Source organism: Ursus arctos, unplaced genomic scaffold (assembly GCF_023065955.2).
Source record: "Ursus arctos isolate Adak ecotype North America unplaced genomic scaffold, UrsArc2.0 scaffold_12, whole genome shotgun sequence".
Classification (NCBI taxonomy): domain Eukaryota; kingdom Metazoa; phylum Chordata; class Mammalia; order Carnivora; family Ursidae; genus Ursus; species Ursus arctos.
In genome coordinates, this window is record NW_026622786.1 from 27,774,952 (window position 1) to 27,793,987 (window position 19,036).

The window sequence follows — 19,036 nt, forward strand, 5'->3', positions numbered from 1 at the left end:
ACTGAAAAAAACACAGCTGCATAAAAATATCAAAAAGACGATTATGTTACCACTGTGAAATACTCTTCACTCTTTCCTTTTCCAGAGGGAGCTGTGCTAGTACCTTTCTGGATAGATAACGTGAATTCCGTATTTAGCTCCCAAAGTTACATGATTCTTTTCCTTTGTAGTTGGAGAATATCGGCAACTTTATTAAAGCTATTCAGGCTTATGGCATGAAGCCACACGACATATTTGAAGCCAATGACCTGTTTGAGAACGGAAACATGACCCAGGTTCAGACCACGCTGGTGGCTCTGGCGGGCCTGGTACGTATACGTCTTTAATGGCTGATTTTAAATGTCCCACCGTGTTGGTGATTCATCTCCCGTGGGAATACAGACTAGCAGGGAGGGGCCTCTGTTTCCTTCATAATTATTAGCTCTGTGGAAAGGCTGCTGACATCAGCTGCCTCATAAGAGAGCTTAATTAGAATGCATACGTTTCAGAGCTGCATGTATTACTGAATGGCCATAAGTCGGTTTTTCACCCCTAGTTTGAGTATTACCTAATGAAGCCTTTATCTCTGGACGGTATCGTTTCTTTATTGTTCCTTCTGTAAAAAAGCATTGGCAGAATCGCCATTTTAGCATGCCTTTTTATTTAGTGTGCAAATTCTGTCTAGGCTAAGACAAAAGGATTCCATACAACCATTGACATTGGCGTTAAGTATGCCGAAAAACAAACACGACGTTTCGATGAAGGAAAATTAAAAGCTGGCCAAAGTGTAATTGGTTTGCAGGTGAGTAATGTGTTATTGCTCGGTTACTTCTTCAGTACCATTAACGCTTACTATGCAAAGTGCGTCTCTCGTAAGTAAGGGACGGAAAAGCTACACCATGATGTAGGTTTTGGGGGTAGATATGGAGTTTATATAATTTATGTCCATTTAAAGCCCATGAGACATTGATGATGGTTTTAGAAGAAACCTCTGGCATGTCATCAGACTTGACAATTGTTTCTCTAGGAAATGATCCCATTACATTGTCTTTATTTTTTAAGAAAAAGTACTTTGTAAATTCTGTTTTAAACACTACTGACCAAACGAGGCAATTTTATAAAACCTTAATGCCAAAGTCATTTATTTGCACAATACTGTAGCCAAGCACTATTAGAAATACTTAGTTCAGGTTTTGATCTTTTTTAACCCCTCTTCACATTGTTCCCCTGGAGAGTGTCATAAAACCACCACTGCTAAGTGTCCAGTGTGCTAAGGACTTTACTCCGTCTGATACCTGCCCCTCTGTGGACTGAATCTGTGAGGTGGATTTTGTACGGTACAAATTTGTGTTTGGTAGGAAACCTGAAATTCCAAACAGTAGTCGGTTAAATTAACAAAAGGAACTCTAGAGTAAGTAAAATTGATAGGTAAGAATTCAAAGATGAAGGAAAACAAATCAGGTTATAATATACTACGGCCAGGGTGATCACAATTTTAAAATTTTCAAGATGCACGAGCATACTTTTGTGTGTATATCTGTTTGTATGCGTGTGTGTATATCTGTATGCGTGTGTGTATATCTATTTGTATGCGTGTGTATTGATACATACGCAGATACAGACGATAAAAAACCTAGAAGGATATACGCACAAATGTTTACAGCTAATATCTGGGCCATAAGATTGCAGTGATGTTTTTTCCCCGCCCTTAAGGAAAATGACAAACAGAAATGTGTCCCCAACCAGTAGAACTGGGTGTGCCGGTTGGTCTTAAAGCCATATTCTCAGTGGAGAAGAGAATTATTGTTCCTCTGAGCTTCACACTCCTCATTCTTTCTATGTGGCTCTTTTCCCACAAAGATGCTGGTGATTTTGATGAAACTTTAAAGAAGCCCTTGTTGAGCTGCCAGAGAAGACACCTGGCACTTGCCCTCCCATTTTCTGTAAACATCCGGAGTAGAAAAGCGCAGTGCCTAGCCCCAGAGCACTCCCGTCCCTTTATGTGGCTGAAGCAGGTACTTCTTGATTTGCCTCTCTGGGCTGGACAGTAGCGAGGAGAGGAGCAGAGAAAATTAAGTATTCATAATTCTGCCCTCTCAACACTTGTTTAAGATTTTCTTTTTAAAGTGAGCAGCACCTTGAAAATTGTGACGGCACGGAGACTGCAGCTAGCTCGCCTCAGCACAAAAAGGGACCGACCTGTCAACTGAGCCCCTCCATCTATTTAATAGAACAGGAAGTTTTGCTTGTCCTAGGTGTTATTGACTTCTGATAATCAGTGCTAATTTTATTTTTAACTTAAAAGATGGGAACCAACAAATGCGCCAGCCAGGCAGGTATGACAGCCTATGGGACCAGGAGGCATCTTTATGATCCCAAAATGCAGACTGACAAACCTTTCGACCAGACCACAATCAGTCTGCAGATGGGCACCAACAAAGGAGCCAGCCAGGTAAGCAGTGCCTTTTCATACTTGCGGCCGAGAGCACAGAGGGACTTTTAAATTAGCACTTGCCTCATTCTTACTAAGTTCAAAGGAGGCTGTTTTTGTATGGTATATTTAGAGAGCACATTCCTCAGGAAGGTAGGTTTTGCTGAGAAAGCAAAAGAATCAGAGGACCTTTTCTGTAGCAACACAAGTACGGTGTGTGGCTCACGGCTTTTGTTGGCAGTTAGAACAGCCGGCCTTTCTACCTAACCAGAAGAAAAAAAGATAAGTTTATTACGGCAAGTTTATTTCTTGCTCCAAATCCAAGTAAATTGATTATTCTTATGCCTCAGACTTTATTTTTATAGGATCCCTTAATTGGTAGGTAAAATTATCTGGTGTTCTAAGAAGGATTTAGCCAGCGTCCCTGTTAAATTCTGTGACTAGAAGTAGGTGGAACTGGAGCGTGGCGAGGATGCGAGTACGACCTTGTTACGATCAGATCAGCAGCAGCTCCCAAGGAGGTTCCCTTAAGCACCGGAGAGCAGGCAGCCCTCCGTCCAACAGGAGTGGAGATAAGGTGTGAAAAAGCGTTTTCCTAATGACCTCAAGATGAGATTTATCATTTCCCTTTCTGGAACACGTCCTGCTCCATGTGGCATTGTCTCTCGTAGCTGCCATTTCAAGTCTGCTTTCTTACCAGTTAGATCTGGAAGTGTCTGCTTGGCATAAATGGGGAAATGAGGTAGGCGTTGCTGTACTTGTGGCTGGCTCTTTGAGACTCGAGTCCTTTGAGACTCGAGTCCTTAAGGACTGCTCGGCGTCATTTCTGTTGAATGTGAAGAGCTTCGGAAATTGATGGCCTGGACAGTGTATGTGGTCCTAATAGGTAACTCACCTGTACCTTCCCAGGCTGCCCACACTATGCTGTGTTTTTACGTTCTTTACCTCTAATCCTCTCCTCAATCCAAAGTGGGTGGTATTTTCTCCATTTGCATATGAGAAACCTAAAACTAAAAGTAAGTTAGCTGGTTTTGAGGCCACATAGCAGTTTTATAGCACAGCGAGGATTTGAGGGGAAGGGCTGATCCTAGCTTGAAAGCCGGTAAATACTGCTTCTCAAGAAAGATTCGGCATCAAGATTATTCGGTAAACTCGCTTTACCCCTGAAATGAAGTTATTCCGTGAGTGTTCCCATTCAGTGTGAATTTCATAATTTATGGAAAATTCACAAGACCAGATTGGAACTGCGGTTTTCACTTTTATACTCTGTTCTAATACCAGGCGGGGATGTTAGCACCAGGTACCAGAAGAGACATCTATGATCAGAAGCTAACATTACAACCGGTGGACAACTCGACAATTTCTCTACAGATGGGAACCAACAAAGTTGCTTCCCAGAAAGGAATGAGTGTGTATGGGCTTGGGCGGCAAGTATATGATCCCAAATACTGTGCTGCACCCACAGAACCGGTCATTCACAATGGAAGCCAAGGAACAGGAACAAATGGGTCTGAAATTAGCGACAGTGATTATCAGGCAGAATACCCAGAGGAGTATGACGGAGAGTACCAAGATGACCACCCCAGAGAGTACCAATATGGCGACCAAGGCACTGATTATTAGACTGACACACAGGAGCTCAGTATTTAGCCCATTGTTTTTATTCAGTGAGAACCAAGCTAGCCTTGAGTAATTTTTATCTTGTCTTCCTAAAACACTATTATGCTTATTGTACCTAAAAGAAATATTGCCTTACATACATTCCCTTTTCCTTTTCCTGCCTCTTCCCTAAATAGTTGCCTTTTAGTGCTGTAACCGTTCAGTCCTACAGCAGAAGCAATAACTCGCATATGAAGTAAAAAGGAATACTGTGAAGGGGAGTACTCTTGTACAGCCAAGTGTCTCTTATTCAAGACCTATGCATTTTTACAATCTACTTAATAAACTGGGATTTTCAAACAATAGGAAGCTTCTTTTTTTTTTTTTTTTTTTTACAGTTTGGTTTCTACGTGGAGGACTAAATTCAGGCTTATAGCTATATGTGGTCTTTGCCAACTAAATTTAAGATGCAGCATTTTAGAAATTTACATATCAATGTCTCTACAGTATTGTTTGCTAATTTTTAAATAAAGTCCTGATCGTGTGCATTTGTGATTGATTATATGTGTACTCATTCTCTTCCCTCAACTGACAGGATCTTTTCGGAGCAGTGTTTCTAAAGGAGCGCGTACAAAATGGGCCCCCGGATGTTCAGGTCCGGGTGGTGCGCTCGCTCTTCCTGTTTGTGCCAATGTATCAATGTAGCGTTGCTCTGTGCTCTTCCACTGTATTTATTGCTGCATTTCTCAGCATAAACTTATCCCATTGTATTTTTTATAAATAAATATTTTTTTTGAACATTCATACGAGCCACAGGCTGATTATTTTCTGGCTGACTTCCAGATAGGTGAAGGCAGATTTTCAAACATCCTCTTTTCAGAGGTACTGTTCTAAGCTACTCTGTCATTTCTTTTCTTAATCCACACAACACCACACTCTCTGCTTGAGACTAAGGCTTAACAAACTGAAGGGTCCTGCCCACCGTACACAGTCAGCGACCGCCAAGATTCAAACTATTCTTTGACCATAATCTGACCCTTGTTTATTTCACTGAGACACATGCCTCCAATTCATCCTAAAACCAACTTGGAATAATCTTAAAATCATGCTGAGGAACATTGGTGGGGACGGGGTTGGGAGTATTTTATATTCATATCCTAAATGAATAAAAAGGAACCATTGAATTAGGAATAGGATCTACTTTTATGGTTCTGATATTCTAATGGCCAAACAATGAGGACAAAAACGAAGAAGAATAGGGTCCATCAGCCTTACCATTTATTCTGTGAATGGCTCTTAGAAGAAGGCAACTTTCCAGGGACAACTAACCAGTGGCCCCTATCACACCACGGGCTGGAGTTCCATTCCCTCCTCGTTTCTTAATGAGTGCTCAGCTCCCTGTGCCCTCGCTGCGTTTACTCTGTTGATCCTTTTTATAAAACTCTGAAAAACAAGAGAATGAGTGAAACCAGTGTTATGTATCTGCAATTTTGGCAACCACTTACTTGACCCTATCATTTAGGGGAATTTAATCCTTAAAGTTTTCCCTGTTGAATTAAAATATTTTAGGGAGGAGATTTCCAAGTGGATTTTTAAATCAGAAAAGTGCAAGTTGGAGAAAGAAACCCCAGTTAGCTTCCTGCCACCATCAGAAACCATTTCCTTAGGGTACACACAACTAAAGTGCTATTGTATTTTTTAGGTTTTATATGGAGGAGGTTGAGAATACGTTTAACTTTAAAACCATGGAAGTGCTCGTTAAACTTCAGTGCCTGGCTGAACCGGGGAGTGCTTTGAAAACCGAAGGGCTTCGGGGTGCCCGGCGGCTCAGTGGATGGAACGTGCAACTCTTGATCTCGGGGTTGTGGGTTCGAGCCCCACACTGGGTGTAGAGATTACTTAAAAAAAAGCCAAAGGGCTTGAACACAACTTTTATGACAACAGAATGAAAGAAAATTACTAAAACATCACTTGCCCCAGACAACACAGGGGCTTCATTCAGTTGTTAAAATATCCCTGTCGACACCTGATAAGACAAATAAGCAACGACTATGTTGGAAGCAGCTGCCTGCTCTTTCCAGATAGAAGCTGTATGGGACTGGACAGGGTGTGGCCTTTCCTGCATCGGTGCGCCTCCGTTAATAAGGGGCCCGAGAACCGCAGATCTGTCGATACTGGCATGAAAGGTGCCGCAGTGTCCCCTAAACCCTGGAGGGGCTGATGTGAGGCTCGAGGAGGCAAGAAAGCTTTGGAGAAAGATCAACTGTTACACCTCCAGGCCATCCGAGAGGCCAGACCAAGCCTATAGCACCGAAGGGACTTGGACTGCTGTGTCCACAACACCTGCCCAAGGCCGTGTGGCCCGTGTTCACTGTTCAGCTTCTCCAGGGAGAAGGGTTCGATAAAGGAAGTGGGTTCAGCCTCAGGAAACAGAACCTGAGTCTCACTCCAGACATTCAGGCTGTGTGGTGGAAGCCCCCAGAGCCTTCTGGAAGAGGAAATGAGGCTGGGTATGAGCCGCCTCTATGTGTGAGTCTCCTACACTTAGGAGATTTTGAGGATTGAGATGGCAACAGGAAGTGAAATGTCTGCTTACCAAAAACTCCTGGTCCATAAAGTAGGGCTTTTCTGACGATCCATCATTTGTTTCCAGGTCAACAGCAAAACACAGGAAGAGCGCATCCAGCACAGTCTCAAACACAGATAAAAAACTATGGGCTACTAAGTAGGCAAAAAAAGCGGCCAGCAGCAGAGGGATCGCCCACACCTGGAGCGCACGGTTGTAGTTAAATGCCATCAGTCCTCCAAAAACAGTGAAACACACCACCACCACCTGTCCAAGCAAGTTTGTTGAAAATCTTTATAAATTGGTTAGAATATTTTAGAAACGATTTTCGTCAGTTACAAGTGATAATTTCATGCACACGCATATGTATGTATGTGTGTGTGTGTGCCCTGCTACAAAGAATGCTTGTCAGAAAGTGGTAGAGTGAAATTAAGAAAAAAAGAAGAGCTGTGATACCAAAAGAAGGCCCAGTTAATTTGGAGGAGGGGGAAGAGAGTAGATGTATTTACATTTTATCTGTGCCTAGTTTTTGTATTTATATAGACATAATGATACTTCAAAATTTCTAGTTTTTTCACTTGATAAGCATCTTCATTTAAAAACTCTTTAATAAGTGCCATTTTAAAATAATGGTGCAACAATCCATTGACTGGATATACCATAGTTTAATATGTGATTGTTTTTATCCTCGGGATTAAAGTGGAAAGGCGTTCCAGTGCTGGTGTGGGGGAGATAATAGGATTAATCTAGGCTTTTGCCATATGTAATTACTTCCAGGAACATAATTATAGACCCATGATGTACCTAGTTCTTTAACAGATAAAATGGAGTCCATCTGGAATCGCCACTGCCCTTGGACATCCACAAGGAGGGACATGAATGTCGGAATGCTACTTCATTCAAGAGACACAGGAAAATGGGTTATTGCCCAAAATAAAAGATAAGTCTTTATTTATAAAGACTTACGAAGACTTAAAAGATTCCGGAAATAGCTATTAGACAACATATCACCCACAATCTTACAAACTAACATGAACAATATCATCCATGTAAATCCAGCTACAAAGATCATTTGGGCTGTTCTGAAAGGCATAATCAGTTGGTGCTGTGAGAGCTACTGTTGCATGAAAAAATCTCGGGCCCACTGAGCCTGAAAATACACGTGCAACTAACACGGAGCTGTGAGATCCACACATGCTGTAACTTGTCCCTGACAGTTAACTCTGACGGTAACGCACCAGGGACCTTTACCAAAAGCCACAGAGGCACAAGGTGCTGAATGAGCCAGAAGTCCTTATTTGACTTTGGCCAGGTCACAGCCACAGACTAAGATCTTGTTCGCTTTGGGGCACCACGGAAGGCCTCAGCATTCAAGCCCATGAGGATGAATGGTTGGAAGAAGCCAGCATGTCCAGCTTGGAAGAGTGAAGATGTGGCAGGAAGGTCAGGGGGTCTGTGGTCAAGAATCTGAAGGGCAGGGGCGCCTGGGTGGCACAGCGGTTAAGCGTCTGCTTTCGGCTAAGGGCGTGATCCCGGCGATCTGGGATCGAGCCCTACATCAGGCTCTTCCACTATGAGCCTGCTTCTTCCTCTCCCACTCCCCCTGCTTGTGTTCCCTCTCTCGCTGGCTGTCTCTATCTCTGTCAAATAAATAAATAAAATCTTTAAAAAAAAAAAAAAAAAAAAGAATCTGAAGGGCAGGCAAGCGAGTGGAAGTGGAATCAGGCAAACAGGTGTGGGGAATTAGGCCCAGTGGGTGACAGTCACATGGAAAGGGACACACCATGTGGCACAGTGTAAAGAACCCTCCACTTGAAGCTTGGTCATTAGGGCTGTCTAACCACTCTCAATATTTCAGTTACTCCTCCTCACGACCTAGAAAGGCCGCATGTTCTCTTTAGTTCAGATATGAAGACTGAGTTCGGAGTTGTCATAGACCCCAAGTTCAGGGCTTGACCGTCACGCCCTGACGTGGAACTCTGAGATGCCTGTTCACTGCGCTGCATCCGAGACTACACACGATTCCCCGGAAAATCCCACTCAGATGGCGGTGGAAACGCACCGCTGGCTTCCCCGGGGACATTAACAATCTGTCTTCACATTCGTGGACTTAATGCCCTTAAATAATACAGACCTTTTATTAGGTTCCAATACTGTTCCCATATATTTTATCACAAAAAACCCAGAAGATAGATCCACTTCATGAGGCTAGTAGCATTTTCATTTTAGATATGAAAAAGCGGGACTCGGGGCGGTCGAGACAATTGAGCATAGCTAAGAGTTAAGGGCTGGGATTCAAATCCTGACTCTGTACTGGGGGATCCCAGACAAGTTATTAAACCTTGGTTTTCTCATCTGCAAAGTAAGAGGCCTCACAGGACGAAGGATTCAGTGAGAGAGGAGGAGAGCAGCCACCGGAGAGTACGCCTCAAAAACCATTCGTTCTCTTTCCAAGCCTTGCTCGAAAGCTTCATGTTTGGATCCCAAGTTCCTTTACTTACTATTTCAGTGAAGACATCTCACCTTTCCTAGAAAAATCATGAAGTCTCCAAAGCAGTTAACAGATGTAAAATGACTTGAGTTCTTGGATAAGAGTTTGAGCGCATCTTGTGCTGATGTACAGAAATCTGTCCCGTTGATGGCACTTGCAGCGTATGCATTCTGAAACAAAAGACCGTGACGGAGAACGTGAGGGTCCTCACATTGTATTCGACATAATATGATGACAATACGGACTTAATTGCAAAATAAAGAAAAATGGTTGCTCTACACCCACCATCTCTACCCATAACAAATCATTTCATTTGCAAAGTCCCCTTCCAGTCTCTGATTATATACACACACGTTTTCATACAATAGCAGTAAATGGAAAAAAGTATTTCTGGTCACTATGGTAGATGGGACATCCCACAACACACACATGGAAATGATGGGTAAAGCGTAAACTTTTTTTTTTTTTTTTAAAGATTTTATTTATGTGACAGAGAGACAGCCAGCAAGAAAGGGAACACAAGCAGGGGGAGTGGGAGAGGAAGAAGCAGGCTCTGAGCGGAGGAGCCCGATGTGGGGCTCAATCCCAGGACTCTGGGATCATGCCCTGAGCCGAAGGCAGACGCTTAACGACTGCGCCACCCAGGCGCCCCAGCGTAAAATTTTTAATGCGCAGCAGGATTTGAGGGCAAAGAAGGAAATTTAGGTGTTAGAAACAAAGCCGACCCTAGCAGTTAATGACAGCTGAATCCACAGGCTCCTTGGGCAGGAAATCATTACAGGCTTTAGAGGTAGGGGCCGGGGACTTAACCCCTTAGGGTAAGAAACAATATTCAGGCCCTTGCTAGGGAACTGAACTTCCGGCATAAATTCAGACTCAACCAACCATCCCAGGAGAGTGGTAGAGAAATACACAATCTGCCTGGGACCCCTGAAATTACTAGAACCTGGGCAGGGACGAAGCGAAACCACCTCCTCATAAGCCAGGGAATGGTGGAGTCCCACAGACAACCACCCTTGAAGACAATGAAGTAATGCTCATAGGAAAACTTTTCCAGTGGCGCAAGGAAAAGAACATCACAACAGACAAGAGAATGTGTGCCCTGAGAACAATCTGAAAGTATTCAAGAAGGTATGTTTAAATGCCAGGCTGACTTAGTAGGCAGAGCACGCTGATCTTGGGGTTGTGAGTTTCAGCCCCATGTTAGGTGTAGAGATTAAAAACAAAATCTTAAAAAGAGTAAAAAAGATGCTACGACAATGGAAAGAACAGTGACCACAGGAATAAACAGCTTGATATGAAAAGTGTAGAGGCAGAGTCAAAAGCAAACCAAATGGAAAGTCTAGAAATGAAAAAAATATACAATTTAAGTGGCACGGTCTCATTTTACACACCTGGCTTTTTTCCCTTTATATAATAAGCTTTTTCATGTTGCTCCGTGGCTTTTATAATTTTGATTTTTAATAAATACATATTCTATTAGGTGTGTGTGTAGCTAGGGCATATCTGGACTATTTCAAATATTTAGCTATTACAAAAACTGTGCAGGGGCGCCTGGGTGGCTCAGTTGGTTAAGCATCCAACTGTTGATTTTGGCTCAGCTCATGATCTCAGGGATGTGGGACTGAGCCTCTGGGGGGCTTTGCACTCAGCGGGGAGTGTGCTTGAGATCCTCTCCTCCCACTACTCCTCCCCCCACTTGCACACATTCTCTAGAGTAAATCTTTTAAAAAACAACAACTATGCAATGGATATCTTAATTCCTGGTTTTTGGATAATTTCTTAAGGATAAATTTCCAGAAACGGGATCACTAAGTCAAAAAGGCCAAGTGTATGTATTTGTGTGTGTTTATGTTCACAAGAGAAGATTTCTTGGATCATTTTTCCAAAATACCTTCTTATGACTCTATGATTATTTCAAAACCATCTATTTCTTTTTTTTTTTTTTAAGATTTTATTTATTTATTCTACAGAGATAGAGACAGCCAGCGAGAGAGGGAACACAAGCAGGGGGAGTGGGAGAGGAAGAAGCAGGCTCCTAGCAGAGGAGCCTGATGTGGGGCTCGATCCCATAACGCCGGGATCACGCCCTGAGCCGAAGGCAGACGCTTAACCGCTGTGCCACCCAGGCGCCCCAAAACCATCTGTTTCTTATATTTCCCTTGAAACCTTTAAAAATGCTATTTGCACTGCAGTTTACAACATAGAATTTATAACTTCCTAGGGAAAATACACTGTAATCCTATCTTCTTGAGTTTTGTCATTTCTTTTGGCCTAGGAAAAGGATGACAGGTTTTTATCTCATGATGTACAAATGAGCCCGTTCCTGCGCCCACTCAAAACCAGTGTAAGGAAGCCAATTTGGAGTTATTACAGTCACCCACCTCCCCGTGACGCAGGTTGGAATCAGAGTAAGTGACAGAGCAGATGGAGAATAAAGGGGCAGAGCTAATTTACCAAATTCCCTCTTCACCAAGGCCAACTAGAGAGCAAAGTTTGGTTCTCAAAGACAAAGGCTGGGTACGCACCTCCGCCCACAGGGTACCCTGCTTGCCTCACAGGGGAAATTCTCAGATGTCAGATGAATTCCCTGCAGAAATGCCTTAATGATGTTCTGCAAAGAACTTCTGCTTCCTGACTCTGATGGAATGCACGTGAATTTTGCTTTTAAAACCCCAAACTGCTTGCTGCAGAAAGCTGACCCCGGTATGAGGGCTTCCATCTTGAGCAGGGCTGTGAAAACTCATTTGCCCATTATTTAACTAAGCGTCTTCAGTCATCTAAGCTTCTAAGAGCCCTGATGACCAATTCATTATCCTGCAAATACATTTGTCGGGTGGGTGGATGAAGACTGGCATCATCCATCTTTTATAGACTGGAAACCAGCATCAAGGGCATTTCTCCAGATCCCCTGGTACATCAGAGACTTTTTTCTCAAGAACCCATTAATTCTAACTTTCTGGACATTACACTATCAGTCTTCTTTGGGACAAAATGCTATTTGAAAGTGTGGCAGTTAAGGTAAGCACAGGCTGTCACCGGACAGTCTCTGGGTTCAAATCCCAGTTCTGCCACCACCTGGCTGTCGGTCTTGGGCAAATGATTTAACCTCTCCGACTCCCCTTTCCTCTATAAAGTGAGTTAGGGCACCTACTGCAAGGGGGCGTTGGGAGGATTAAAGAACTTACTCCCTATAAAGCAGTCAGCGAAGCGCCGGGCACACCGAAAGCCTGCAGTCAAGGGGAGCTCGTCTCATCCAGACGTCAGCAAGGGTGACCTCATCCACAGCTGGGGACACAGGCCGCTCTCAGCACTGAGGAGGTGTGGAAAGGACCCACGCTTTCTTTATCCCTAGACTTTGATCCCTCGTGCTCTCAGGGATCCAGGAAGGGCCGGACTTGCTTCCCAGACCACATTCCAGGGCCCAGCGCGGGCCTTCCCTGCAGCGGCTCAACCACATGCTGCTCGGTGGCTTTCTTTGCGTTCAGGCTCTGTCCCCAGCCCGCCACCCACTCCCCGCCTTTAAGCTGGGGTTCTTGGTGTACTCCCCGATTTATACCGGGGAGTACAGGGTCTGCGGGGACCTGCCTTTTCCTGCCGATCAGAGCCTCATGGTCAATTGAGCGCTACTGTTCAAAGCAATAAAAACAGACTTTGCTTCTTGGCTACAATGATTAAAGGTTAAAACAGTAATTTCTCACACATGTGTTGACTCTGCAGATTTTTGGGGGCCTATAACCATTTATCTTTTCTTTAATGTATCATGCACACTGAAAGAGGGCATTAAAACCACTCTGACGGGGAAATTATAGATGCCTTCCCGCAGTTCCTACACCACCAGTATTTTACCACAAGGTTCAACCCCGAGCGCAACAGAGAGACCTAGAATTAATGTCGGAATGAATAGCTGGAGGAGGGAAGCATCACTCGAGACACAGGATATGGATTGAAACTTTCTGCAGTTTCAGCATTAGCTAATTTATACTTATTCTCAGTCGAAGCTGGAAGACGGATTACCCTCAGTGTTCAGTGTGGTAAGCCCTTGCATGGAGCACTGATATCTGCCTGGGCTGACAGAACTCGGGGTGGACGTGCTAAGCTCATTTGCAGACCCTAACGCTATGTGGAAAGGATTGGATATAATAAAGATTAGGTAACATGTTTTGTTGGTTGTAAAGTTAATCAGGAGATCCTGAAGGCTAATCTTTAAGCGGGAAAAGGGATAGTCGTTTCAGCCTCTTAATGTATTACCAGACAGCATTCAGTGTGCATGTTTCTTTCCGGTCCCCGAACAAGTGGATATTTGCGTGTGTTGAAACAGAACAGAAAACAAAGATTCCCAGGTGACAATGGTAGCACCTCCATATTTTATCTCCATCCTCATTCCCTTGCCTGGGGTTAAAGACTCCCTGCAGGTGTGGTTTGATTAGTTTTCAAACTTTCCTGGACTGTCACAAGCTGGGGGAGGGGGAGCCGGGCACAAATGAGGAAGGTCCTGCGTGACCGTGAGGACTGCTGAACAATGAACGGTGGCTCAGGCACAAGTGTGAGAGCAACACGGCGGAGAAGCACAGGCTGGGGGGGACCGGGGAAGGAGCATGGGGGAGGGGAGGAGCGGTGAGGAAGCTTCAGAGAAGGGGCTTGCCTCTGGTCCCTGAAGCTGGCTGTTCCCTGCAGGGAATCGGGGTGGGCGGGTGCCGAGGCTGGGCCATGGCAGCAGCGGGAGATGGTGAATGGGACTAAAGGGCCCCGAAGAGGAGTGTGGTGGGAAATGGGTCTGGAGGAGCCATGTGTGAGCCAGACCTCGGTGGGGCTGAAATGCCCTGGTGTGGAGCAAGGGGAGAGACCAGAAGTTTCAGGATCAGGTCATCTTCAGCCTGTGCTTCTGGAAGCTCTCCCAGGCTGCCCTGTGCTCTCCCAGGGCAGATGTCCCCTCATCACTGTCTCCTGTTTAACCACAAAGCCCTGTCCGTCTTCTCATCCATGCCTCTGGGGAGCCCCAAGCACCTCCACAGTGCCTAGGGGGCCCTGCTTAAGTTCTGCATAAATGCCGTGCCATCAGCCACCCGCTGAGCACGGTGGGCCATGAGCGGCCAGAAGCCAGGGGCCAGGCCCAAAGAAAACGAGCCCTTCGCTGGGGACAAGAGTATTAGGAATTGTAATACTTGTAGTACTCTGCCTCCCCGCACCCCACTTCAAGGCGGGCCTTAGCAATACGTCCCAGGTGGTTCACCACTGGCCTGACAGTAGCTTCCTAATGTGTTTCCATGGCCTCTCTTTGCTTGCTTGCTTCCTCCCTCCTTCCTCACTTCCCTCCCTTTTTTTTTTTTTTTTTTTTTGCTGTCAGTAGGCAAGTGTGAAGCTTCTGTGTGTAAGGCAATGAAACTAGAGAGTGATGGCCAGCGTTCCCGGAGTGCACACCACGCGCCATGGCCTGCTCGTGTTCTACACTCCCCTGAATGCATTAACTCATTTAATCCTCTGCAAACCCCGACTGGGTGAGAAGGCTGCCGAGGGAACGAAAGCACGGAGAGGTCAGTGAGGCCGCACACCCCCGCTGCACCCAGGCAACCCCCGCTGCACCACTTACGAGAAGCAGATCTCTGACTCACTCGGGCCCATCTGCAGGGAAACATTTGCTTTGAGCTGCACTTTGTGCTTTTCCCTCTAAAAGGTTCAAAATAATAAAGTGGTGCTCTCAAGAGACGTAGCGTGAGAAAGGGCTAAGGATGTGGCAGGACGGCCCAGTGGAGAGGGGCTGGGTTCCAAGCGCATTGCCTCCGACCACTGGCTACGTGGCCTCCACTGAGTAATGTCACTCCCACAGCTTGTAAAAGGTGTCTGCCGGCTCCGAAGTTCTGCACGGAAGAGGCTCCGTGCTTGGCCTCCTCCTTTGTAGAGGCCGGGGCGCCCTCCCCTTATCACGTTATATAATCTCACCTGTTTCTTATCACAATTCAGTGAAATAATCACCGTGGGTATTATTGTTCCCATTTCACAGAAAATTCTAATTACTGAAGAAAAAGGAAAGAGCTTTAAGTATACTTTTAAGTAACAGAGAAGCTGGATTACCTCGGTAATTTGAGAGTTGTCCAAGAATGTTAATCGCACCTCTGACACAGAAAGAACATTTTTGCTCCTTAAGTCAAACCCGAAGCCAGCACGGTTCAGCGCTGGGTCCTTCCTCAGCTAAGGCCAGCCGCGTGTCCTCGCACTCACCTGAAGCGGTTCCTTCTTCTGGTGGAGGAACTGTGAACCCGAGGTTCTACTGACTCTTCAAAAAGGTAAAGAGTTTCCCTCCGTATAGGCAGGAAGGCATGTGCCAAAAACCATGCCGTGAATAGCCAGCTTTATTTCTGGAATGCCTTCCTAATAAAGGCCTGATATTTATTAACTCAGAAATACAACAAGAACTCCTAAAACAAACCTGAGAACCTGGATGATGAGTAAATAACCCTGGTATTCATCCTTCCCTCAAAACTAAAAGAAACACAGTGAAATCTGAGCCCAGATACATCCCCGTACATCCCAGCGCCCTTCCTTGGGATTACAGGAAAAATTGCAGGAACCGCTCCAAGCCAGTTTCATCTTGAGCTCTCTTTTTATCACAAACACATGCCCAGTGAGGCATATACAAACAGCCTCCCCGCCTTCCAGGGCCTTGCATTCACCCTTCAGAGCTGTTCAGGAGTTCACTAGTCACTAGCCGCAAAAGTCCAACGAGGCGGTGAGCAGGGGGAATCTGCCAGTCCCCTCCGGGGCTGGGGCCAGGTGGGAGGTGGCGGAAGAACGAATGTGCCTTTGATGAGACCTGCTGCTGCCTGTAAAGCCAGGGCAGTGCTGTCTCGTTTGCTCTTTTAAAATTTGTCTTTATTCCCCCAAATTTATTTAAATTCTAGGTAGTTAACATATAGTGTGTAGTATTGGTTTCAGGAGTAGAATTGAGTGATTCATCACTTACAGACAATGCCCAGTGCTCATCGCCACAAGTGCCCTCCTTAATAGCCGTCACCTATTCAGCCCATCCCCTGCCCACCTCCCCTCCATCAACCCTTGGTTTGTTCTCCATAGTTAAGAGTCCCCTATGGTTTGTTTTCCTCTTTTTCCCCCCTTCTTGCTCATTTTTAGAATAATGGCTTTATTATTTTTATGCCCACTATAAGAAAATGAAGCAACATAGAAAGAAACAAAGAAGAAAGCAAGGAAATCACTCTGATGCCACTCCTAAGAAATAACCATTGCTAACACCATGTGGACCGTACCCCAGCATTTCTCCGCAAACATAGCAAAGAGGAGGAAGAATGGATGGAAAAGTACAAGTCACAAAATGAAACATACCTTTTTATGTTATTTTATTTTACTTTTCTTTATTTTTTAAGATTTTAAAGTAATCTCTACACCCAACGTGGGGCTCAAACTCACAACCCTGAGATCAAGGGTTGCATGTTCCACCAACTGAGCCAGCCACACATCCCTCTATACGTCATTTTAAATAAAAACACTGATGTTAATTTGACTTCGACAGAAGAAAATGAAACTAAACTGAAAGTGAAGGAATATTTGAATTTCAGGCAACTCTATCTTCACAAACTAGCCTTCGGTTTCTAAAAAAATCTTTCTAAAATCATTATTAAAAATGTCAAGAGTTTACTTTTTTTTTTTTTTTTAGCACTGTGTCTTAATTTAGGCAGCAGATGGTGAAAGATGAGGGGGATGACCCCCGGGGATGACCATCCACAAGAGTGTCTTTCAAGTTTAGACGTGGCTGCTCTGCCTAATTCACAGAAACAAGCACAGAAAGTCAAGCAAAATGAGGAGACGGAGGAATACACTCCGAATGAAAGAAAAAGACAAAACTTCAGAAAAGGAACTAAATGAAATGGAGATAAGCAATCTTCCCGATGAACAGTTCAAAGTAACAGTCATGGCGCCTAGAGAAGAACAGAACGACTCAGTAAAAACTTCAACAGAGGGATGGAAGATATAAAAAAGAACCAATCAGCGTTGACGAATACAAGAACTGAAAAAAAACACACTAGAGGGTATCAACAGTAGACTAGAAGACGCAGAAAGAATGGTCAGTGATCTGGAAGACACGGTAGTGGAGAGCACGCAAGCTGAACAGCAAAAAGAACAAAGAATTTTAAAAATGAGGATAGGTTATGATTTGAATTTCCCTGATGGCTAACAATTTTGAACATTTTTTCAAATCAAAACCACATTGAGATACCACCTTACGCCAGTTAGGATGGCAAAAATTGACAAGGCAAGAAACAACAAATGCTGGAGAGGATGTGGAGAAAGGGGATCCCTCTTACACTGTTGGTGGGAATGCAAGTTGGTACAGCCACTCTGGAAAACAGTGTGGAGGTCCCTTAAAAAGTTAAAAATTGAGCTACCCTATGATCCAGCCATTGCACTACTGGGTATTTACCCCAAAGATACAGACGTAGTGAAGAGAAGGGCCATATGCACCCCACTGTTCATAGTAGCATTGTCCATAATAAATTGTGGAAGGAGCCGAGATGCCCTTCAACAGATGACTGGATTAAGAAGATGTGGTCCATATATACAATGGAATATTACTCAGCCATCAAAAAGAACGATTTCACAACATTTGCAGCAACATGGACGGGACTGGAGGAGATAATGCTAAGTGAAATAAGTCAAGCAGAGAAAGATAATTATCATATGGTTTCACTCATTTATGGAACATAGGAAATAGGAAGATCGGTAGGAGAAGAAAGGGAAGAATGAAGGGGGGGTAAACAGATGGGGGAATGAACCACGAGAGACTATGGACTCTGGGAAACAAACTGATGGCTTCAGAGGGGAGAGGGGTGGGGGACTGGGATAGGCCGGTGATGGGTGTTAAGGAGGGCACGTATTGCATGGTGCACTGGGTGTTATATGCAAATAATGAATTATGGAACATTACATCAAAAACTAAGGATGTACTGTATGGTGACTAACTTAATAAAAAATTATTATTAAAAAAATGAGGATAGGTTAAGGGATATCTTGGATAACATCAAGTAAATAAACATAGGGGTCCCAGGAGGAGAAGAGAGAGAGAAAGGGGAAAAAAAATTATTTGAGGGGTGCCTGGGTGGCTCAGTTGGCTTTTGATTTTGGCTCAGGTCATGATCTCAGGGTTGTGAGATTGCACCCTGTGTTGGGCTCCACACTGGGCATGGAGCCTGCTGAAGATTCTCTCTCTCCTTTTCCCTTTGCCCCGCCAGCCCCCCTAAAACAAAACAACAACAACAACAACAAAATTTCCCTAACCTGGGGAAGGAAACAAACATCCAAGTTCAGGAAGTACGGAGAGTGCCAAACAAGATGGACCCAAGAAGGTCTGCACCATGACACACCATCTATTGTCAAAGATGAAGGATAAGGAGAGAATTTTAAAAGCAGCAAGAGAGAGGACACTAGTAACATACAAGGGAGACCCCTATAAGACCATCAGCTGATTTTTTCAGCAGAAACCTTGCTGGCCAGGGGCCCCTGGGTGGCTCAGCCATTAAGCGTCTGCCTTCGGCTTAGGTCATGATCCCAGGGTCCTGGGATTGAACCCAACATCGGGCTCCCTGCTCGGCGGGAAGCCTGTTTCTCCCTCTCACACTCCCCTTGCTTGCGTTCCCTCTCTCACTATCTCTCTCTGTCCAATAAATTAAAAAATAAAAAAAAATAAAGTCAGATGATGAGTAACCTTAATGACATCTGCTAAGTCCCTTAAAAAAAAAAAAAAAAAAGAAAAGAAAGAAAGAAAAGAAACCTTGCTAGCCAGAAGAAAGTGGCATGATATATTCAAAGTGTTGAAAGGGAAAAACTTACAACCAAGAATATTCCGCCCAGCAAGGTTATCATTCAAAATTGAAGGAGAAATAGAGAGTTTCCCAGATAAAGAAAAGTTAAATGAGTTTATTACTATAAAACTGGCCTTACAAGAAACATTTAAGGAACT

General features: G+C 44.4%; 2 protein-coding genes across 3 annotated transcripts in view; one reads left to right on the forward strand and one right to left on the reverse strand.

Annotated features, from left to right (window-relative positions):
* The window catches only part of CNN3 (calponin 3), a 29,276-nt gene extending 24,465 nt beyond the window's left edge, over positions 1–4,811 (forward strand). Inside the window, exons 4-7 of the mRNA XM_026497568.4 lie at positions 171–308; positions 665–781; positions 2,285–2,431; positions 3,692–4,811. Of these exons, the coding sequence (XP_026353353.1) occupies positions 171–308; positions 665–781; positions 2,285–2,431; positions 3,692–4,033 (744 nt within the window). The 3' untranslated portion in view covers positions 4,034–4,811. The remainder of the gene's footprint in view (positions 1–170; positions 309–664; positions 782–2,284; positions 2,432–3,691) is intronic.
* A 454-nt stretch (positions 4,812–5,265) lies between these two features.
* Positions 5,266–19,036, reverse strand: part of SLC44A3 (solute carrier family 44 member 3) — a 94,553-nt gene continuing 80,782 nt past the window's right edge. The window contains exons 13-15 of one of the 2 annotated variants that reach the window (XM_026497565.4): positions 9,099–9,236; positions 6,606–6,842; positions 5,266–5,452 (exon numbers count right to left, since the gene is read on the reverse strand). In XM_026497565.4, the coding sequence (XP_026353350.1) occupies positions 5,351–5,452; positions 6,606–6,842; positions 9,099–9,236 (477 nt within the window). In that variant the 3' untranslated portion in view covers positions 5,266–5,350. Of the gene's footprint in view, positions 6,843–9,098; positions 9,237–19,036 lie in introns of both variants that reach the window. The other variant, XM_048220433.2, reaches the window with a different exon arrangement.